This window comes from Gymnogyps californianus, chromosome 4 (assembly GCF_018139145.2).
Source record: "Gymnogyps californianus isolate 813 chromosome 4, ASM1813914v2, whole genome shotgun sequence".
NCBI lineage: Eukaryota > Metazoa > Chordata > Aves > Accipitriformes > Cathartidae > Gymnogyps > Gymnogyps californianus.
In genome coordinates, this window is record NC_059474.1 from 83,184,093 (window position 1) to 83,204,695 (window position 20,603).

The 20,603-nt window shown below is 46.2% G+C and overlaps 1 protein-coding gene across 5 annotated transcripts in view; it reads left to right on the top strand.

Moving 5' to 3' along the window:
• The first annotated feature begins 2,865 nt into the window (after window positions 1-2,865).
• The window catches only part of RUFY3 (RUN and FYVE domain containing 3), a 55,606-nt gene continuing 37,868 nt past the window's right edge, over window positions 2,866-20,603 (top strand). For 3 of the 5 annotated variants that reach the window (XM_050895455.1, XM_050895458.1, XM_050895459.1), the window contains exon 1: window positions 11,394-11,571. In XM_050895455.1, coding sequence (XP_050751412.1) covers window positions 11,394-11,571 — 178 coding nt within the window. Of the gene's footprint in view, window positions 2,921-11,393; window positions 11,572-20,603 lie in introns of those variants that run through there. The other 2 variants (XM_050895456.1, XM_050895457.1) reach the window with 1 other exon arrangement.

Sequence of the window (20,603 nt, forward strand, 5' to 3'; positions counted from 1 at the left end):
GGGCTGACGATCTTTCGTAGATGTGCAGGTAAGCTGTAAGTATCCAAGGCGGCTTTGTGTTCCCTTGAAAAGCTTTAGGCAACTGGCAAGCAAAACGCTGGCAACTTCCATCTGCGCAGTAAATAAGGGAAATAATAAATCAGTGCGCCGTTACAGACGGGCTCCCCAGAAATGTTGGGATTAAGGCTGAAGGCAAGAGGGAAGGCAGGGCATCAGCATGCCCAGCGCGGGCAGCCAGCAGATGGCACAGCATGGCTCCCCAGACCGCTGCGCCAACCCATTTTAACGAAGGTTAAACACGGCATTATGTTCAGTTGGTTAGTTCAGAGATTGGACAAAGCCATAAATAGGTCGTTCCCGTATGGTTTTATGTATGAGCGATCATGGGAAGGCTGTGATTATTAACGCCATGGGAGGAGGGACACTGTAACGTTGCTCCGAGAAATACTTCTTAGAGGGATGTTCCGTGCTGAAGGGAAATCCCTGGTAGTAAATAGGTTTTGAAGATCCCTATGAAAATGGACACGTGCGAAATAGGGAAAGGACTGCAGATGATGGTCAGGAAAATAAGTGAGAAGTGGAGCAAGGTCACGGTTAACGCTGGGTTGTGTTTTTTTTTTTTTTTGTCCTTCTTCCAGTAGTGCTTCTGGAGAAAGCGCTGACACTGCCGAGCGACGTGCTTCAACCGTGGGATGGCACTCGTCCTCGCCAGGCTCCTGCTTAGCAAGCGCTGGCTGCCCTGCTCAGAAAGGACTGGCGGTGGGGCCTAAGGCAGGTTAGGACTTGCACACTCAGGCCTCACCTGAATCGCCCCACACAGCCATGGAGATACCTGCCCCTGCGTCCTTTCCGTCCGCTCGCTTGGAGCACGGAAATTCAAGAGACAGTCGGTCCCGTGTGCACTTGCATGTAAATGGTTCGTATTTAAAAAGCACATAGGCAGTACGTAGAAAGCTGTAAGGCGAGGTATGAGCTGCTCTGTTGTCTGTCTACACCTGGAAAACATAATCCTTGGTGGGTGATAAGCATCCGGGGTAAGCCTGGCTTGCCTTCGGAAGCTGGGCTGAAAAAGTACAGTGGCAGAGAGGCGGGCAATGCTTTCTGCATCGCGACCTGAAATTTCTATTTGTACAGGGTAAGGAAAATATATCAAATAACTCACATGGAAATACGTCTGCTGCTGCCTTAAGTTTTGTCAAGGCTTTCCTAGTTGTCTTCCATAATACTCTATCAGCAACAGCCTGGATGTTGTTTTACTCTCGCTAGCACTGGCAAATAGAAATTCAAACATTCAGCTTTGAGATTTGTAAAATGGATTAAAGCATCTGTTAAATTAGTTGCAACACGTTGCATGACTTGGGGCAGCGCTGGAAAAAGCAGTCTCCAGAAGTCCGTTGCCTTTACAGCTTTGCTTTTGCAATTTTTATGTGAGATTTAAAAAGAAAGAAGCAACATGTTTCAGCTTAACCCAAGTGCACTGAATGCAGGATACTCCTTAAAAACTGGCAGATCTATGTTCTTTCTCCCTGCCTGTTCACAGCAGTACAGTCCACATTAATTGCCCTGCCTTAATGAGAAGTCTTTATTACTGTCTTCAGAAAGACAACCTCCTGAGTGAAATTCCCATTGGTGTGGCCTATTTGGTAGTTTTAATGGTAAGGAATATATTTGGACCTTGTGTTGTCACCTCTCGTCAAAGGATCTGAAAACGCTGCTGTCCGTGAGATCTCACCCTCGGGAAGCGAGGAGGAGGCAGGAGATGGTGTAACGGCTTCGCTTCCCAGGTAAGTTAAAGCACGTGGGAGCCTGACTTCCTCGCTGCTGTATGAAGGTAGTTTCTTAAGATGAAAAGCTGTGCTTCCCCACGCGGCCTCGGGTCCCGCAAAGGCGACTCCACATGCACAGGGCTCCTGCCTTGCTGTAGAAATTAAATACACGTGATGGGATAGCGTCTTATTAGAGCTGCTTCTCCCCGGCCTGCAGTCTGGCTGGTGTTTGTAGCAGGGCTGGGAAGCTGATGCTGGAAGACTAGGTGGGCTTGGCTTCCGTTTGTTTTTTCTTAAAAGTGTGAGAAAGACAAATTGGCAGCGATGAAAAAGAAAGTGTTAATGGTATGAGGCCGGAGAAAGATGAAGAGGGGAGGAAATACGGTCCTCTCCGTACTGCCCAGAGCCCCTGCATCTGTCAGGGTTTGGTTATCTGGTTTTTGTCAGCCTTCCGTGATCCATCCCTTCAGGCAACCTGCGCGGGGAGAGCTGGCCTGCCCCCCCAGCCCTGGCCGGGGGAGCTTTGCCCGGGCCGAGGGGAGAGAGAGCTACTCCCCCGGAGCAGGGCCGGGCCAGCACCGCTGCCGCCAGCCACCGCTGCGGTAACGGCACCGCCGGGGCTCCGCGGCGAAGGGCGGCGGCAGCAGGTAGGGCGCTGTGCCGGGGGGGGGGGGGTTACGAAGGGAAAATGGGCGCCGCGGAAGAACAAGGCGCCGGTTGTTTCCCCCCCCCCCAGCCCGTCCCCGCAGCGGGGGCGGAGGGCGGGCGGAGGCCGGTCGCGGCCCTGCTTCCCGGCCGGGGCGGGGCCCAGGGCGGCGATGGCGGAGGCGGAGCGGGCGTCGCTTCTGCCGCCGCTGGCGGAAAGTTCCCGGGACGGGGCCGGTGCGGAGCTGCCCCCCGCCATGGAGCGGCGGGCCGAGCCCGGGAGGAGGAGGAGGAGGCGGCGGCGGCGGCAGACGAGGAGGAGGAGGACGAGGACGACGAGGCTCCCCCTGCCTCGCCGCCTTTCTTCCTCCTCTACCCCGGCCATGGAGGCGGCGCCGCCGCCGCGCCGCCCGGCGTGTGGAGACCCCCGGCGCCCCGCGGCGGGGCCGCCCTCCCCGTACTGGTGCTGAGCTACCCGGGGCCGGACGGAACCGGCGGCACCGGCACCCGTGAGTAGCTGCGGGTGCTCCTCCCCGGGCGGCGGCGCCCCGCGGCCGGGAGCCTCCCTGGAGGCGGGGTGGTGCGGCGGGGGGAGCCGCCTCAGCGGGGGCAGCGCGGGCTGGCGGCTCCGGGCCTCCCTCCGCTGCCCGGGGCTGGGTGAGAGGCGTGTGTGCCGGGGCCGGGAGGTGTCATGGCAGGGCTGAGGGCCGCCGTGGCGAGGCGGAGCGGGGGGGGAAGCTCTGCCCGTCCCCGCTGAGCTCTGGGTTCCGGGCTCCCGCCTGAGGGTGCATCGAGCGGTGCCCTTAAGGCTTTGAAGGCAGCGGGTGGGTGAGTGGCTCTCGGCGGGGATGAGTTAGCAGCCTCCGCCACGGTACGCCCCGGGCGCCTGGAAATGGGGTGTCCTCCCCAAAAACTCCCCCTGACCCGGCAGGGCTTCAGTGGAAGGCAGCCTGTAAGGGTGTCGGGGTGGCCTGGGTGCTCCCCTGACAGCGGGGCGATGACAGCGTGCGTGTGAACTGGCCAGAGACGGGACAGGGAGCGCTCTGTCTGGAAGGAGGCGGTTTGTATATGCGTTTGTGAGCAACGCTGACCCACCAGCTCTGCAAAACCAGAGACACCTTTCCTTTCTGGACCTTCTCCTCTGGGAAGAATTTGTACCGCCCTTTGAAGTCTTAATAAGCTGTCCTCGGCTTGGGTTGTAGTTAGGGGGTGTGAAACACCCACGCGGGCTTCCTCCTGGTGCTGGCCTAGGGAACAAACTGAAGGCGAGGGCATTGCACGCTGGATACTTGACGAGGGTGAAGCGCATTGCTGCGTGTGCTCTCATGTGGGGCGCGTCGGGTGGCAAATAGTTTTCTGCTTCGTAAGAGTCTTTGTAACAGTCTTGTGGTGTATTTGGGTAAGCTGGAGTACTGTGAAGTAGTTGTTGTGTGTGTTTTTAAAAACAAACAAAACCTGCGTGTATGGGCGCATATAGAAGAGCTCTTCCCTCTTCCATCCATCCGTCTTGAAAATAGCCGGTAGCTTCATCTTCTGGGCTTGGGCCAGGCTGTGGGCGACCGAGCTTTTTGCCTTTGCTTTGTCTGCTTCTGCCTACATCCCAGGTGAGCGTTCATTCACACATTAGCTGACTATTTTGGGGTGGGTATCTTTTTTTTTTTCTTCCCTTTTTTTCCTCCTTTTGAAGCTAATGCACTTTATTGAAGCCATTACTCAGCAGAGCTATAACCAGTGAGGGAAGAAGTCGATTTCTGTAACACCAAGAGCAGGTGAAATGACCTAACTTTGGTTTGAGCTATATGAAGGGCTGTCTCTCACTGCAAACTTTTGTCCACAGTCCAAAACTCCCGCCCCGATGAGTTGTCATTTAAACCAATACCTTCCTGTCAAAACCTTCATTTTTACTATTTTTTTTTTATGTAATCAGGAAATCTTTACCCACTGTAGTCCTGTGATGTGTGTGCAAGGGACTGAGCTATTTCTGATAGAAAAGAAGCCTTTAACAAAAATACTTAGTCTTAGCCAGCATGCTTTTACTGTTCAGACTTTGTTGTAAGAAGGCTTCCGTGTAGATGTGGTAACACTGAGGCATTGAGATGAGCACGTTTGTTCACAAGGCGTTAGTGCAAAAACTCATTGGTTGAGCAATGCTTTATTCCTCGTGTTAGCCTTACTCTGCAGTGGCTATTCATGAAAGCTTCGTGAAAAAGCTTTATAAAACGTGTATAAAAAGTTCCCTTGTTCTTCTCGGTCTCAGAGGTAATAGCTGCCTGTACAATACCGTACGTGAGAGCCCGCGCGGTAACTGAGTGACTGATGCAGTGTCTGAAGGGAACAGGAATCATCATCTAGTTGCACGGTGTCTTGGACTCTGTTTCTCCTGGGGCAAACTCTGTCTGTAAATCAATTTTTTTTCATCATCCCTTGGGGTTTTTTTTTGTTGTGTTCCCCCCCCAGTTCTCACGTGTGTAAAAGCAGCTTTCATTTGCTCATCATTTAGCAGCAGGAGCAGTGGATTCTGCTGCAAAGTCTTGCTTGTTCACCCGCTGCTTTGGGGTTGTCGTTAAAGCAGTGGGTAGAACTTCACTCTGGAACAGAAAGGATGTTGTATGCTTAAATGCTGAACTTCATCCTGGCTACCTGTAGAGTACGTGGCCTTGCAGGTGCCATCACTTCTTGCATCTCCTCTAAATGACGGTTACTCTGTGCAGTGTTGAGGTGCAGCGGCGTTAGGCATGGTCCGGGTTATAAAGGTTGTCGTGTCTGTGGTGGTATCAGTGGGGAGACCCATCGGTGGCCTCCGGAGCCCTGTTTCACAGGCTCTTCTCAAGTATCCTGAATTGCCACGACGTATAACAGCTCAGCATGGACAATTCTTGGTCTGCTGCTGCTTGTTCTGCAGTAGTACCTGAAGTGATTGTTCATGCCTGCTTCCTTTGATTCTTCAGTGCTGGAGTTACTTTTAGAGTTAAGATAGACTGAGGAGTGTGAAGAAGGCTATTTTTGCATCTTGTGCGTGTATTAAAAAAAAATAGCTATATACTCCATGAATACTAATGCCTCTCTATGTAGCTGTAAACCGAAAGAAGCGATTTAAGTGAAGGGTGTTTCCTGCTGGATCACAAGTTTCTCCCTTCAGTGCCTGAAGGCTGACATTTCCATGAGTAGTAATGAAAACAATTACTCTGTATTGACATTTATGTGTTATAGTGGAGGTAGTGACCAATGTACTGAAAAGTCAATATTTCAGAATATTTTTGAGGTTTATTTAAAGTAATCTTTTTTTTTTCCCCCTGTTACGACGCAATCATTAAACCGTTCTCTCGAGAGAGGTCTCGCCGCAGGATTGAAGGGTACTGTACCGCTCTTTAATTTTATATTTGAATCTGGAAAAGCGTGTTTGCTGTTTGTGACCTGATGACAGCCTTCATAGCTCTGTGTTAGGTTTTTCCTGGAGAGCGGTGACTTGCTGGGATTCCGCCTGCAGCTGGCGCTTCCAGCTGTGGAAGTCAGCCCAGGGGTTATCCGCACCCACGTGGACGCATGGCGCTTGTGTTAGCAGGGCGGTGGTGCGAGCCCTGTAGTGCTGGTGACCTGAAGCCCAGCGACCAACGTAAATGAAGAATATGTGGTAATAAAGAACGAAATCATAAGAACGTGCCTCTATTACAACTTTATTTTCTCTACAGATTTTGTCTCGGACGTATTTTTTCCCCCCCTCCAACTAATCTTTCTCCACCTTATCCAAGTTTTCTTATTTATGAGGTAAGAGAGATGAGATGATTCCAAACATCAGGTGAAGGCGAGAGCTGCTAAGGGAAGGAGACTGCAAAAGCTTTTCATGCCAGCAGCACCTGCTTTTTGATACAGATGGTTCCAGACAGACAGAAGGAACGAGCAGATTTACTTAAACATGCTGACCTGCAGTAAAACCTTAGAATACTTTTTAAATACAATAAAAGAAACTTGATTGTGCTGTCTTTGGGAAAAAAAAAAAACAAAACCAAAAAACCCCCAAACAAACAAAAAAAACCCCCAAACCATTCCTTGCTCCCACCGAAAGCCTACGAGATATCATGATACTTCAAGCAGACTTTTCCTTCCCCTTTTTTAATTGTACCCTCAATTATGGGAGTTACTTGAATCCTTAAATCATATCTCTGTATTTCACAGTAGGTAGACAAAAAACAGTTTGTCACTTATTCCAGGAATTAAGAAATTGTATCACTGGTTTTCGGGTTGTTAAACTTGCTTTTGCCCGCTCGTGTTTTTAGCATGCAGGGTTCAAAGTGCCACTGTTATTTGAGGGAACGTACATATCCGCGCTGGCAGAAGAGTCGGGAACAGCCTTTGCAAAGTAGATGCTTTGTTACTAATTTTATCTTTTTAGATTACATTCCGCGTAAGAGATTGCCTGGCGAGAGGCTATTGGAAGAGCGCGAGCGTGTGCTTTTGTGGAATAGCAGCTCCGTTGGCGCTTGAACCAGGCATAGCCCCGATGCTGTTTTTCGAGCCGTCGCAACCGGTACAGCTATCGAGAGGACTAACGGGTAGTTGGACGGCACGTTGATGCGGAGTTAAAGCCGAAGTGAAAGAAAAGAGAGGGCATGAGGGCAAAAGTCATGTGCGTGGGTTTGCTAGTAAGAGGTTTTCACGTGTCGGGCAAGAGCATGGGCTGAAAATAGGAAGATCAGAATTGTTTCATGTAGAAACGGGGGAGCTGCCTTCCCGGACCAGACCGTCAGGCTGCCTAATCTGATACAGCAGCCACAAACAGGTTACAGGCTTTAGAAAAACTTGCAAGAACCTGCTCGTGATTCACGCTTGTCTCAGACTGCCATACAAAGGCTTGTGTTCCTCCATAATTTTTACCCTGTTTGAATGGAGTTACCTCTGGCATTGTAGTCTCTCTCAGACGCTCCGAGCAGCTATTGTAGAGCTCAGCGGTGCCTCCGAGCTGTTACCATCGGACAGCTTCCTTCAGCAGTGGTTCCTATTTGTATAGTATTGGTGGCTTTTTTTTATGGTTCTGTGGTCTCCTGCGATTTTTAAATAACCAGAAGCAGCGCAGTCATCTGAAGCAATAATTTCATCTGCCAACTTTGCCATTTTGCCGTACGGCTGCTTTGCAATCTCTACGCGGTGATCGGGGAAAGTTTTCTCCTAATGATTAAAACTCGGCTTGCTCGCAGGCCGGGCTTGCTGGCACTGGAAGTAAAAGTACACCCAAAGGTGCCCCCTGGACTCCAAAAGGTTGTTTGGGAATTGGTTTGGGTTTTATTGCTTAGATTATTCTAATTTATTCAGCTTTTGAAACTAAAAATACTTTCCAGGACCGCTGAGCTTTCAAACACTAGTGGCTGATGGAGTGCTTTCCTTTCAGGTGCTTAGTCTTCAAATTGCAACGCAGTCAATTTCTAATTCTTTTATCTTGGAAACATTTTTGCAAAAAATGCCTTGTTTTGTAATCTAGCCAAAGCCTCTATCAACTTTTGCCAAAACGCGGCTAACGTGAGGGTTTTGTAAGGCCAGTCAAGGCTGTCTGACTTGTTTGAGATTGAGAAAGTGGTTCTTTTTTAATAACCTCCTCTTCATTTCTGCCTACGCTTGGTTTTCTTTTGTCCATTGGTCACTCATTGAACCCTGATGGAGCTTGATCAGTTGGCCTTGAGTTGCATGGTAGTTTTATCGAAGGCTTTACAAAAATACAAATATTCGATGCCTTTCTTTTGTTCCTTTTAAGATGCTTTGTTGCTTTATAATTTCGAGGCACAGGATGGGGGTAGGGAAAGGTTGGTCTTGTGTTCTCCAGGCGGTGATAAAAGGCTCGCGGGGCAGTAAGTCATAGGATAGTTCCTGTTTGGGGTCTTCTGGTTTGGTTTTGGTTTTTTGTTTTCCTAGGCTGAGTGGAGTTTTTGTTTTCCCATAGTACCGTAGCTGACATACGGACATTACCCGCTTTTGTTAGGGTTTTGCTACTTGCCTTAGCTTACCCTGAAAGCTGTATTGGGAAGGCGAGTTCTCTATTTTTACACTGTAGGTGTAAATTCAGCCACGTACCGGGACCTGGAGATTACAGCCTCCTCTGGGCAGTTGAAGAGTTCTTAGGTCTTCAAATACCCGTATCAAAGCTCTGCAAGAAACAACAAATCAGTTTGAAAAATAACTTCTGAACTTGTCATTTTTTTTTTTTTTTTAAATCAAATACAACTCATCAGAGTTTCTAAGCATATGCATACTTCATATCATTGTTGTTTCTTAGAGGAGTAAAACGTACAGTTTTACAGAGGTGAAGTAGCTCAGTTTCTTTTGAGCTGGCAATCGTTCAAAATCTGTTAGGTGGTGTATTGCGTCCAAAGCTCTGTTTTGGGCAAAACATACTAATAAACTGAAATAAATCAAAGCTGAAAAACTTTTTTGAAGTACTTTAAATATCTCTACGGAGTATTTGCAGCAGGAACATTGCATAAAGGAGCCTGAAAATACAACTGAGCTGGAAGGGGCAGACTGGCTTCTGTTATTTCTTCATGTTAAGAAGCAGCAAATGGCATAAAAGAAAACCAATTGAAGTTGAACAGTTATTTAATTTTTTTAACAGACCTCCACTGTGATCCTGGTACGTGGGTTGCTTGCCAGTGCTGAATGCAGTTGAAGACCTGTGTTGTGAAATGAGAGCTGCAGGGTTACGCCTAATGCTGTTTGTATTTCTAATCGTTTCAAAACAAAAAAATTACGCTGTCCGATAATTAGATATGTTGGATAATAGCTTGCACAATAGCTTATCGTACATTCTTTGATTCTAAAGTGTTTATTTTGATTATTTGCTGTTTGTTTAGACCCTTTCAAAAGGTTAGCAAAAGTGAACAGCTCTTCTCCTGGAGCTGTTTGGATATGGCGACTTTCACTGGTTTTAAAAGAGCGGTGCAACGCGAATGCTAGAACTAGAGGTTGTCATTGATGAAAGGATGTATAAGTATCATATGAGTTAAAATGCTGTCACCATGCTTTATAAACCCCATTCTCTCTTAGGGAGAAGGAACAATAGTGACTGTTGTCGTTTGTGAAATAATTCTCCTTTGCAGCCCTGCAATAATACTCTGTGTGGCTCTCTGTTTGTTTTAGTCTAATGGGGAGAAGAGTTGCTGAGTCAAAATGTTATGCACCAAGCAGGAAGTTTGCACTGAAAGCAACTGCTTCCTCTTGCCTGTCAGAAATAACAGCTCTTAACTCTTTTTTCCAGTTTTATGAAGTTTTTACATAACGGGTGCTTTTTTCCCGAAGAGCTATATGCATTAGCATGCTGAATTCTGTATCCAGTGATCGGTTTTTGTCTTTCACATCCCTAAGATATAGACACACATCCTTTTGAGTATTTCTTTAGGGAAGAAAAAGTACAGAGAATAATTAAGGTCCCATGCATTAATCATTCATAGGTTCCTATCAATATAGCGTTCTGATGAACAGCCAGCCTTCTCCGAATTTACATGACGGGGGGTCTGGGCATCCATTTCAGATGGATGCTACGCATCTGCTCTCCACAAATATGCTGGAGCCACACAGGAATAAAGTAAGATAAGCTAATTTATTGTTGCCTGATATCGTAGTTGAAGTGAGTGGTGATACTGTGTCCCGTGCCCCGGTTAAATAGTGACCTCGGGAATAAGAAGGGTGTTTGTTGACCTGGGACCTCTTGTTCCCTGGAGGTGGGGCTGCCTGGGTTGGGGACACGGAGGAGGTTGAGCCGTCGGGGAAGGGACAGGGCAATGCAAGGCTGTCATCTTACTCTTGAGAGACTGACAGCCTGTTTCGCTGCCTGCTGGGACGTAATACTTCTTCATCAGCCTCACCTGAGCAGTCCCAGGTTTCAGGTGAGGTTTTGAAAGTGTAAGATTAAGTCATGTAGCTGTGTGTGTTTGTGGTGTTCTCCCTCATTGTTCTTCCGTGTGCACGTGCCCTCCTAAAAGAGCTTAATCCTGGATCACTGAAGTGCTTAGAGCCAGATCTGTTTTTCCTCGTTGTTTCCCCGAGAGGATAAATCCATCCTAAGATTTTTTTGCACGTGGAAATTTTAGCTCAAAGGTACCCTTTGAGAAGGTTGCGCAGCGAATAAAACACAAACTGCGCCTTGCACACCTACTGTGAAAACAAAGGTACTTGTTTAATTCGTGTAAGTGACATCCAGGCATGTGAAAGGAATACAAATGTGTCTTTGTATTCCTCGCGCTGCTAGCCTGCCCTCCTTTGTAGTATGGGGGCGACGGATGAGAAATCTCCGTGGTGCGTTATGCTGGCTCACAAATTGACTAGCATAGCCCGATGAGAAGGTGCCGCGGAGGATGAGAGCCTAATTGCCGTCCCTGCATCAGCAGCATCTAGGAAGCATCCTGGGAATTGCTTGCCCTACGCTCAGAGCAGCTGATCACATGAGCCTGAATTTTCAGTTCAGTTCATTAGTCAGCCATTTTGGTCAACACCCTGCTTACTGCGCACAACCAATCCTATCGGCACTCGCTGCCCTGGCTGAGCTGGGAAGAAAGGGACCAGCACTTTGATTTCGGCGAACCTGGATATCTGCCTCTGCGTTCTTCCTTTGTTTTGGCTTGGGTAATCATCAGAGGAAGCCATTCTTTTTCCTTCTTCTGCCTTTTTTTATTTTTTCTTTTTAAATTTTTTTTTTTTTACCTTTTTTTTTCCCCCCTCCTGTCTTTGATGCAGAAGCCAGGTTTTCTGTGGCTGCTTAGGATCAATAGCCTCTAGCATAGCTGAAGACGCCGACAGTTGGTGGAAAGGAGGGAGGAAGAGACGAGCGTGAAGGAGCAGCGTTTTTACCTTGCTTTATATATGAAAAGGCCAGAGCAGTCTCTGCCATCCTGAGCATATCTGGCCTTTAATAGCAAGGTATCTCTTATTTTCTTCTTCAGAAAGCTTTTCTTTTTAGTTCTTATTTCCCCCCCCCATTGTTGTTGTACCAGCTGAGTCATCATGTCTGCTCTGACGCCTCAAAGCGACATGCCAACCCCCACCACAGACAAGATCACTCAGGCTGCCATGGAGACCATCTATCTTTGCAAATTCCGAGTGTCGATGGATGGAGAATGGCTCTGCCTGCGCGAGCTGGACGACATCTCGCTGACGCCCGACCCAGAGCCTACCCACGAAGGTACGGTCCGGTTCCCTGCCTCGGGATCCCTGCAGCCGTCGCATTGTTAGCACCGCCGCACGAGTTGGGAGGGGGTGTCTGCGGGACGAGATGCTCTTGTCCTGCCTGGAGAACCTGGACGCCGTATGACATATTAGAAAGGCAAATTGGTGCTTCAGATTGCCCTTAGAATTTGTTGCGTCCTTTGTAATCCACCCCTTTGAGAGAGACAGATTTGTGCTTAATTGTTGTTATTTTTAAGACGTATCTGGAAAGATGAGGTGTGTGTGTCTCGGGAAGGAAGATAACCACGATGTGTGTGCTCAGTGATACATTTAATCATGATTTGACTCTTAAAACAGGGCATATAGCTCTATGAGCTGTCAGCTTTTACAAATGGAGCATACTGGCAAAACACAGGCTCCGTACGGTCAGTGGGTAGTTTTTGGAAAGCCCCAAGTGATTACGCAGTTATGCCTATTGTCAGGTGATAATACCATCACAAGTCTTCCAGCTCGCTTCTGTTGAGCGTGCTGTTGTTTATAATGGCTTGGAAGCCTGAAAAGTGGAGGTGTAACGCAGCTTGCTTGCTTTTTTGAAAAAGGATTTGGGATCTGGGTTGGTGGTGAAAACGGTTGAATACCAGGTCACGTAAAATGAGGATTGACAGCTTTGCGAGTACGAAAAACACCAGGGGACATCCGCGCATTGCTCTACCACTAAAAAAGTGGGAAGGAAGGAGATATGATGAATGTCTGCAGGGATTTTGCACAGTAGCCAGTGCTCCTGTGGTCACCAACGCTGCCGGGTTCTGCGTGCCCCTTGCTGGGTGCTGAGTGTCTGCCGGTCTTACAGCGAGGGGGCTCCATCTTTTCGCGCCTGACCCTTTCCCAGTAACTACTGAAGTGCGACTCCACCAAGTAGTCTCGCTTGACCCGTTTGCTGCTGGCTTGTCAAGTCAGTAACGTCTTACCGTATTGTTGTCTTGCTGGAGGAGGGAATTTAAATTGTGGTGAGGATTTGAGCTTTGAAATTAATTCCCAGGTGATAATTTAATTTCCATTTGACAGCTGCTTTCAGTGGTAGCAGCCCTTGGGTTTGGATTTGCTTGCCAAATACTTAGTCACACAGTGGGATAGTAGACAGAGGTTTCAGAAGCAGAGACTAACGCTCCCTCTGAAGCATGTCCCAGGGTTTCAGAGAGGTGCTGTGGGCTCAGGAAAGCAGAACCAGAGTAGTGAGTACAGGGCGGGTGAGCCAAGGGTGCAGTAATTCAGTTGTCTCCCAATTCCCCTGTTCTTGTATGTGGCACGGCTTATTCAGACCTTGCTCCGTCTCACTCGGGGGTTTTTGGACTTCAGTGTTTTGGGTTTTTTAACAGTACGTTCTAGTGTAGGTGGATTGATTTTTATATATTCTCTCTTTCTCTCATAAATGGTAACTACTCTTTTGACTCGTCATGTTGTAGTTAGTAAATGACCTTCCAAGTAATGTAGGGCTCTTCTCGCAGTATACCTGGAAAACCTTTCAGTCGCACTGCGAGTCAGTTCTTTAGATCCTTATTTTTGTATGGGTCTCTTTCCTCTCTGTTCGCCTTCTTGCTCTGAGCAAACTCATGGGGAAGGTAGGCTTGGATGAACCCAGTGTCTGTCATAGAGCTTTTCTGGGTTGCCTTTCTCAAATATGCTGAATATCTGTCCTTACAGTGTCCGGATTGCACTCCTGCTTGCCTATGTAAAGAATTCAAACAGTAATACTAGACTAACCCTTCCCCAAAACTAGAAAAATAATTGGTTTTAAAGCTGTAATTACAGTCACTCCCTTGCAAGTACCGGAAAGGGTTAGAAAATAGTATTTGCTCGTTTCATTGCTATATTATTTAATTCATATGTCAAAAATGAATAAAAAAGAGAACTGTATCATAACGACCTTTATGGAGATGTCTATACACTCATAAATTAAGGTTGCTTGTTGGGAGGCAGAAAGACTGGTTGTTTTGAGGGGGTTTTTTTGGACCCAAGTCATATTTTTAACAGAGATAATCAGGTCAGGAAAAAGCGTTCATAATAGAAAAGCTGACGCAGCTTTATCCCTAGCGTTCAAACTGCTGCTACTGCATCAGCCCTGCTGCCGTGTCCTCAGTGCGTGCACGGGTTGAGGGGACAGGATGGCGGGGCTTGCAGACACCGACCGCTTGTCTGAGAGGAAAAGCAGGAGACCTAGGAGCTGGGGCTGGCGTGTCTTGTAAAATCTCCATAAAACTGATGTAGAAAGATAGGGATTATGAAGAAGAAGGAGGGAAAAAAAAAAAAGGCTCTAGAGTTCCGCCAAAGGCGTAACAAAATGTTGCATTTTTTTTCCTTACAAATCAAGACATGTAAAAAAATAATATATTGCAGTAGCAAATCCAACACCTTGCTGAAATAAGGATTTGAAGCCTCTAGTGGCTCTCCCTCAGCTCTTGCTGCTTCCCGAGAGTTTTTTGCCTCTGGCCTCTCTTCAGTCTGTGATCTGCTGTGCCCCCAGCCCACAAGCAGCCATCCTGCCTTCCTCCTCCTCCTCTTCCTCCTCACCGTGCACCCGTCGTGCTGAGGATGAACAGAAACTGTGCTCCTAGCCTTGCATCGTAGGTGTCTGCGCCCGTCCTTGCATCCCAGAACTGCTAGCCAGCCCCACAGCGTCATAGCGAGAAGAGGAAGAGAGCGGTTCTGGGCAGCGAGGAAGTCAGAAGAGAAGACAGAGGGGTCGAGAACAGAACAGCGCGCAGGATGGGGAAGGTTTCAAATGGGGTGGGAAAATAAGATTTTAGCCTCGAGAATTTTGACTGCTCTACAGTTCTGCTGGGCTGCTCTCGTGTAACGCCCTGCGATGGCTCGGTTGTTAAATTATATGGGAGACTGGCAGTCCCTAGCTTCTCCTCTTCTGGGTTCCCGGCTTTTTCAGCTGAGTTGTCTTCCAGGCCTTACACCTTCAAGCTTTTCCTCATATGATTGGCTATGGTCTGAGTTTCCGCTTTGCTGTTTTTAAAGACTTTTTTTTTTTTTTTTTCTTATAGCTATACCAGAGGTAGGGCAAAAAAAGTAAAATAGCTGAGAAAATTGAATTGAGCTAAACAAGAAGCTGCAGTCCTTTTTTTTTTTTCCTCTTTCCGATGCAAGTAGTTTGTTAATAGCTGTTAGTTTTATTATTTCTCTTTTTTTGTTGATTTTTTTTTTTTTTTAAAGCAGATTACTTAGGAACAACAGTTTAAACATAGAGGAAGAGGCTGAAGTAAGTGATTCCTATCTGCTCTGGTTTGATATCCCTCACCGGAACGCTGTGTTTTAATTCCAGTGAGAGAGAGGCATCAGAAGCAGCTTTTTAATGGTGCCAGATCTTGGAACTGGGATGTTGGGAGGAGCTGGAGGCAGCGTGCTCTGCTTTCCGCTTGTGCTCCAAGGGCTCCCCAAGCAGAGAGGCAGAAACTGCAGCTGGTGCTTACTATTTGTGAGGCCAGACCTGCCGTCAGCCCTTTCCTCAGGAGTCTGCTTGCCGGAGCCTTCTGGGAATAATCCCGCTGGAGGCCGGTTTTGTGATAGGAGCTTGGAGGGACAAGGGAGGGAGCCAGTAGTGTAAGGGCATAGTGGTAATCACAGTCTTACTCACTGACGTTTAAAAACAATAGGCATCCTCCTGTGGTGGTGATGTCTTCTAGTAAAACCAAGCCCAATCCTGCTACTTCTTAAGCCAAAGGCAATATACTTTGGGAAACAGATGCTGATGTGAGGTGAAACAGTGTAAATTTGGAATAATTCCATTCCTGCCACAGAGTTGGAGTTTCTGAGTGTAACTCTGAGCAAAACTTAAATTTTATCCAATTTAAAAGTAGCATGTAGCAGGAGGGTAAATGCTTTAGTGTAGTTACTGAGTTTCTTGCAACTGTGTGCGTTCAATATAGCGTGTAACATGGATGCTCAATTTAACCATAAAAGCAATTAATTTTCTTTTGCAACTGTTTGGAACAACTCTGTGTATGAAAATAAGCTGGTTTTGCTGTATACTGTAAATCTGCTTGGCTTAGAAAAAGAATTTTTTAAACAAACAGTGGTTCTTAATTAGGCAATCAGAAGTTTACTGTGCTATGCAGGCATCGCAAAATTAAACGTGACACTAGTGGCTTTTAATCTCGTTTGTTTGCAATATGTATAATGATCATTGAGGCATCTTTAGGGACTGAGGTGTGAAAAAAACATCTTAATTGTATTTCTGTTGCGCGTTCAAGGACGCGTGTGTATACGGGATTGAACACTGATCTCAGCTTTTGGGAGAAGTTACGAAATGCAAAATGGCCTTGCACGGTTTTACTGGATGTTAAATTTCTACTTTGAATAATCATGAGGAGCTTCACGTTAGAGCAATGGAAATTTTAATCCTCGTGGGATCAGCTTGTAATTGAGAACAGAAGGAATACACGTGATAACTGTATGATCTGAATTTACTTGCAACTGTCAAGAATTACAGTATCCTTTTTTTTTTTTTTTTAAATCCTGTTCTATTTGCACTAAAATGGGGAATTGGAGTGGTATGTTTATAACATGCAAAGATGAAATTATCTTTTCCATAGTATAATTTTTGGTAGCTAAGGTCAGATTTTTTTTCTTCTTTTTTGACCAGTAATTTAAAAGTTTTCGTTTCAGACGCGTGCTTGTGTAAAATGCCCTTAGAAGTTGTACAGCTCTTCAGAAGAACCAAATGCTGTTCTCAATGCTCAAATACCTCTTGCCCATTAATCTATTGCACTGTTTATTGAATCATCCTTCAGATTCTACCTTTTCTCTCCATTTTCTGTTTGAGGCTTTTTCCAAGTTTCTTCGCACACTTCAGTACGGTTGAAGGAAGCAGCGTGACCTTATTAGTTATGTTTTTGTTTTGCAAATTGGCAGCCGCCTTGGCAACTGAAGTTTGCATGGAGGAGGGGAGAACCTCCTTATTTTTGGTGGGGGAGCTACAGAGCCGTTTGGTTGTGAGGGAACCGTGCGATGCGAGGGCTCATCCGCCACACTGGGCTGTGTTACTGGGGGAACTGGTATAAAGCCCCACTGGTCTGCAGAGAACAAAGCACGCCTAGGAAGAAACCCTGGTGCCTGTTACTTTGGTTTAGGTTTTCTCTAGCAGTGTGGGATAGGAAAAGCAAACTGTTGGGAGAGGTGAAATCGTTCCATGGATTGTGCCTTTCCCATTACAAAACAAATCTGCTGTAAAGACTGGAGTGAGAGGGGCAGGGACCTTTCATGTCTTCACAGAAACTGCATGAGATTACTCTCTTGTTAGAAAAGTCCCTCTTAAAATACGTATGGTGGCAGAACCCCCTAAACAGGTCAACAGTTTGAAGGAGCTGGAGAGCAGATGTAATAGAACAAATGTGAAGTCAATAATGTGCAAGATAAATAAATTACAGTGTGTTAATCATTGTAAATCTTTTGAATAGCAGTTAGGTCATGTAATCCGGACAGCATGTACTGAAAAGTAACATGATAAAGACGGTCATCTCCCCAGGGACGGAGGAGACCTCCTGCTTACTGTTATTTACACTGAATCCCATCGCGAGCCGTGAAGCAAGGGAAACAACCGGGAGAAGATGGACGCTTGACCCTGAACCAAAGGGGAGGGAAGATGAAGTTTTAAAAAGCTCCTCGGGACAATTAGTACCATGTGCCAGCCCTCCAGCTGATGTGAAGCAATTCAGAGAAAAAGAGAGTGAGCCAGTGCCCTGTAAGGCTAGGGTGAGACCTACGTCAGGGCTACTCTAATTTTGGTTTATTTTAACCTTTTTGTAAATATTTTCAGTGCTGTAATTAAGAAATTACAGTTGAGAGTTGTTTTCTTTCCTCTTCGAAGCTTGTTCCGTCTAAATGAAGTCAAATCTGGGAAATGTGGGGCAGGTTTATTTCCCTCAGAGATAATGAAGCAAAAACGTTGCAGAGAAACCTCTTAGGTGTCAACTGAGATGGGAAGTGAAAGATGGCGGGGGGGGAAAAGTAGTTGGGGTTTTTTTTCTTTTTTCTTTCCTTTGTGCAAACTATCAAGTGCCAAAACAAAATGAGGAATTTCCCATAGCAGTTACCCATGTATTTCCCTCTGGAAAGAGGCTGGTTGTGGAGGAACGTTCCGTGTAACTCCACACAGTTGCAACACACAGAAATGCCTGATGGTAATCATGTGGAGACAGGAATAAAACTGAGGGTGGGATTACACCATTAACGTATGTGATGTACATTTGCTATGTACTTGTCCCATATGTGTAACGGAGGGTGGGCTTGGAATTCCTGAGTCCTCTGTACTTTTTTCCTTTCCTTTTTATCTCCTCCCAGTTTGCAGATCTGTGACTGCTATTTCTTTTAGCGCAGTGCAAGCCTTAACTTACGTCAAAATGTCCGTGGCGTAGGAAAAATGGTCATGCCAGTCTGTGCCCCTGATGCTGCCAAATGAGGAGCAGCACGTGTTAAAACAAGAGTGATGACAGTGGCCTTTAAAAAAATAAAATAAAAAAAAAAGTCTTGTAACAGTTTTACACTAAAAATCTTGCAGGCAGTTGTCGCAATTTATAATAAAAGCACCAAGCTGTTGGTGCTGTAATGTGAGGTAAAGCAGTTCTGGGCAGTTGGATGCTGGATAAGGATGCATTAACGGAGAGGACAAAGATGGTAGGTGCGGGATAGCAGCCCAGGGATTGAGTCGATGTGCGTGGTGCGGTCAGAGGAAATGGAGAAAATTAGCTATTATCTGCAGGAGCAGATAGCGGCGAGGTCAGTAGCGTCAGCAAAGTGCAGCTGTAGGCGACAGAGGAAGAGCGGAGGCTCCCCGAGGCAGCAGCAGTACCAAAGCACTCCGTGTTCTCCTTTTCGTTCTCCTGCTCGGGAAGTACAGCCGGGACTTGCGGGCGGGCACGTGTTGGTGCAGCAGTGCTCACACGGGAGAAGGTGTGTGTGCGTCTGTGTGTGTGTGTGTTAAGCGTTTTTAGTATCCATTACTCCTGAAAGCAGCTTTCCCAAACAGAAGTTGCAGGGTGAAATGAATGGACTTATTTTTTCTTCTTTATGCAAAGCTCTCTCCCTATGCCTATATATTTAAAGATGGGATTTTTACGTAGTGGGTTTTAAAAAATGTTTTTTCTTAAGCTGCTTTGGAAGTTGGGAATAGATTGTTCCTGGCATTCTAGGCTGCAGGCTGTCTGGTCGCGTCCTCGATTTTTGGATTGCAAGGTGTTTGAACATGATGCTGAAAGTCTCTTTGCTGGTCCCTCTTCTTTGTCAGCGCTTCATGATCCACCTGATTTGCAAATCTAGTCTGAAAGAATTCATTACATATCTCCAATGATGTTAACAGCATCTACTTAATTTTCTTTCTTGACCACTTCAATTATTTCTTATTAAATGTATTATTTATCATTCCCAAGGCAACAAGTATGAGATAATGCAGTTTAAAGAAATATAATAATGTGACTATAGGTTTCCATTTCATGATAACAGTAATATTTGTCCATACAATGAAGGAGAGTGTGCTAGCCTTAATGGGGAAAAAAAAAAAAAAAAAAAAGATGTGAATGCAATTCATCATGCATATTCAGTATTCCTCAGTAAGCTCTTCCAACTTTCCCTTACGTTGTGGGATGCTTTGGCCCAAAAAAGACCAGCAAGTGGTTAGAGCAGCAGACTAAAAGTGAAAATCAGACAAATAATCCTATAATTAACCTTCTAAAGAGCACGTGTCAGCAGTTCTTCCATTAGCATCCCTCTCTAGAACACGGCCAGTACTTTTTCTCCTTGGGGCATAATGAGGCATAACTGACAGGGAAACTATCGCTTACGGTTATACTGATGGTCGCTGTAGAATTTCACTTACAGTTAAACTTTAAATTGCCTTTGAGTGAATGTGAGAAGTGCTGCTGTAACTCCTGGCACTCTGACTCCGGCATGGTAATGAGGCACGGCGGTGTGGTCTTTTTCTTGCCGGTCTGGAGGAAAAAGGGAGAGTTCTTGGAGTGCTTTGAATATTAGGGCCTAGATAAAAGAAAGATATTGAGTAAAAAAGGGGGCTTGGGAGAAAGCCACCCTTGTTGCTTGGCATTTTTGTGTGCGGTTTGGTTTGATTCGGTTCGCTTGATCATCACCCCGATTCCTGCGTTTGTTGTTCGGTCGTAACTAACTTGTCAGCACTTTCGTAGGTCTCATGTTAAATGCGTCGGTGGTTTTTTCTTCTTTACTCGGAACTTGTTTCAGTCATGGCAAATGACCTGGCAGGAGCAGAGGGGATTTCACGCTCGTCTGTTGGCTGAATGCAGTCTGGTTGTCTTTCCTGGTACTGGGGTTCAGCTGCTGATGTGTTTTAGTATTTACCTTGACTGCTGTTGTGGGCAAGCTTAAAAAATAATCCCTTTCCTTATCAGTAGACAGAACACGGGGACCCTGGTCTTGATGCCGTTTTGTTTGTTTGTAACTCTTCCACAGAGTTAATGTTTTCTGTAAGTGTCTGTACAAAAGCGAACAGATCTGTGCCAAGCCTTTCATAGCAGCCAAAGCAGCATAACTGATGTTTCACCGTTGCTGAGTACTTTCTGTATCAGGCCCAGTTTTCCCTTCTGAAAATGGGTGCTGGATTTTTTTTTTTGTGGTTCTTTTACTGACTTCTTAGCTTCTCCTTACGCGTTTGCTAAGAACTTCTGTACTTAAAAAAAAAAAACCAAAACACCAAAACCAACCAGATCCTGACCTATTTAGTCTTGTCTTTGGAGGAACTTGATTCTCCTATCGCGCTTGGAAACTATAAAAAGGATGTGTGGATTCATTGCATTGTTCTGAGCATCTTTCTTTACACGTGAAAAAATGCCATAGCTATACAAGAAGTTTGGAGCATTCCATCTTCCTAGTGGCACTCACAAGGTATTTACTGATAAAAGTGAAGAGGACGTGGACAGAAAATTGATGGCCTAGGAAGCCATGTGTGTTGGGGAACTTGCAGTTCTGCTGCTAGGCTTACTGCAAATCGTGGGAGTCTACTCGTAGGTGATATCCTGG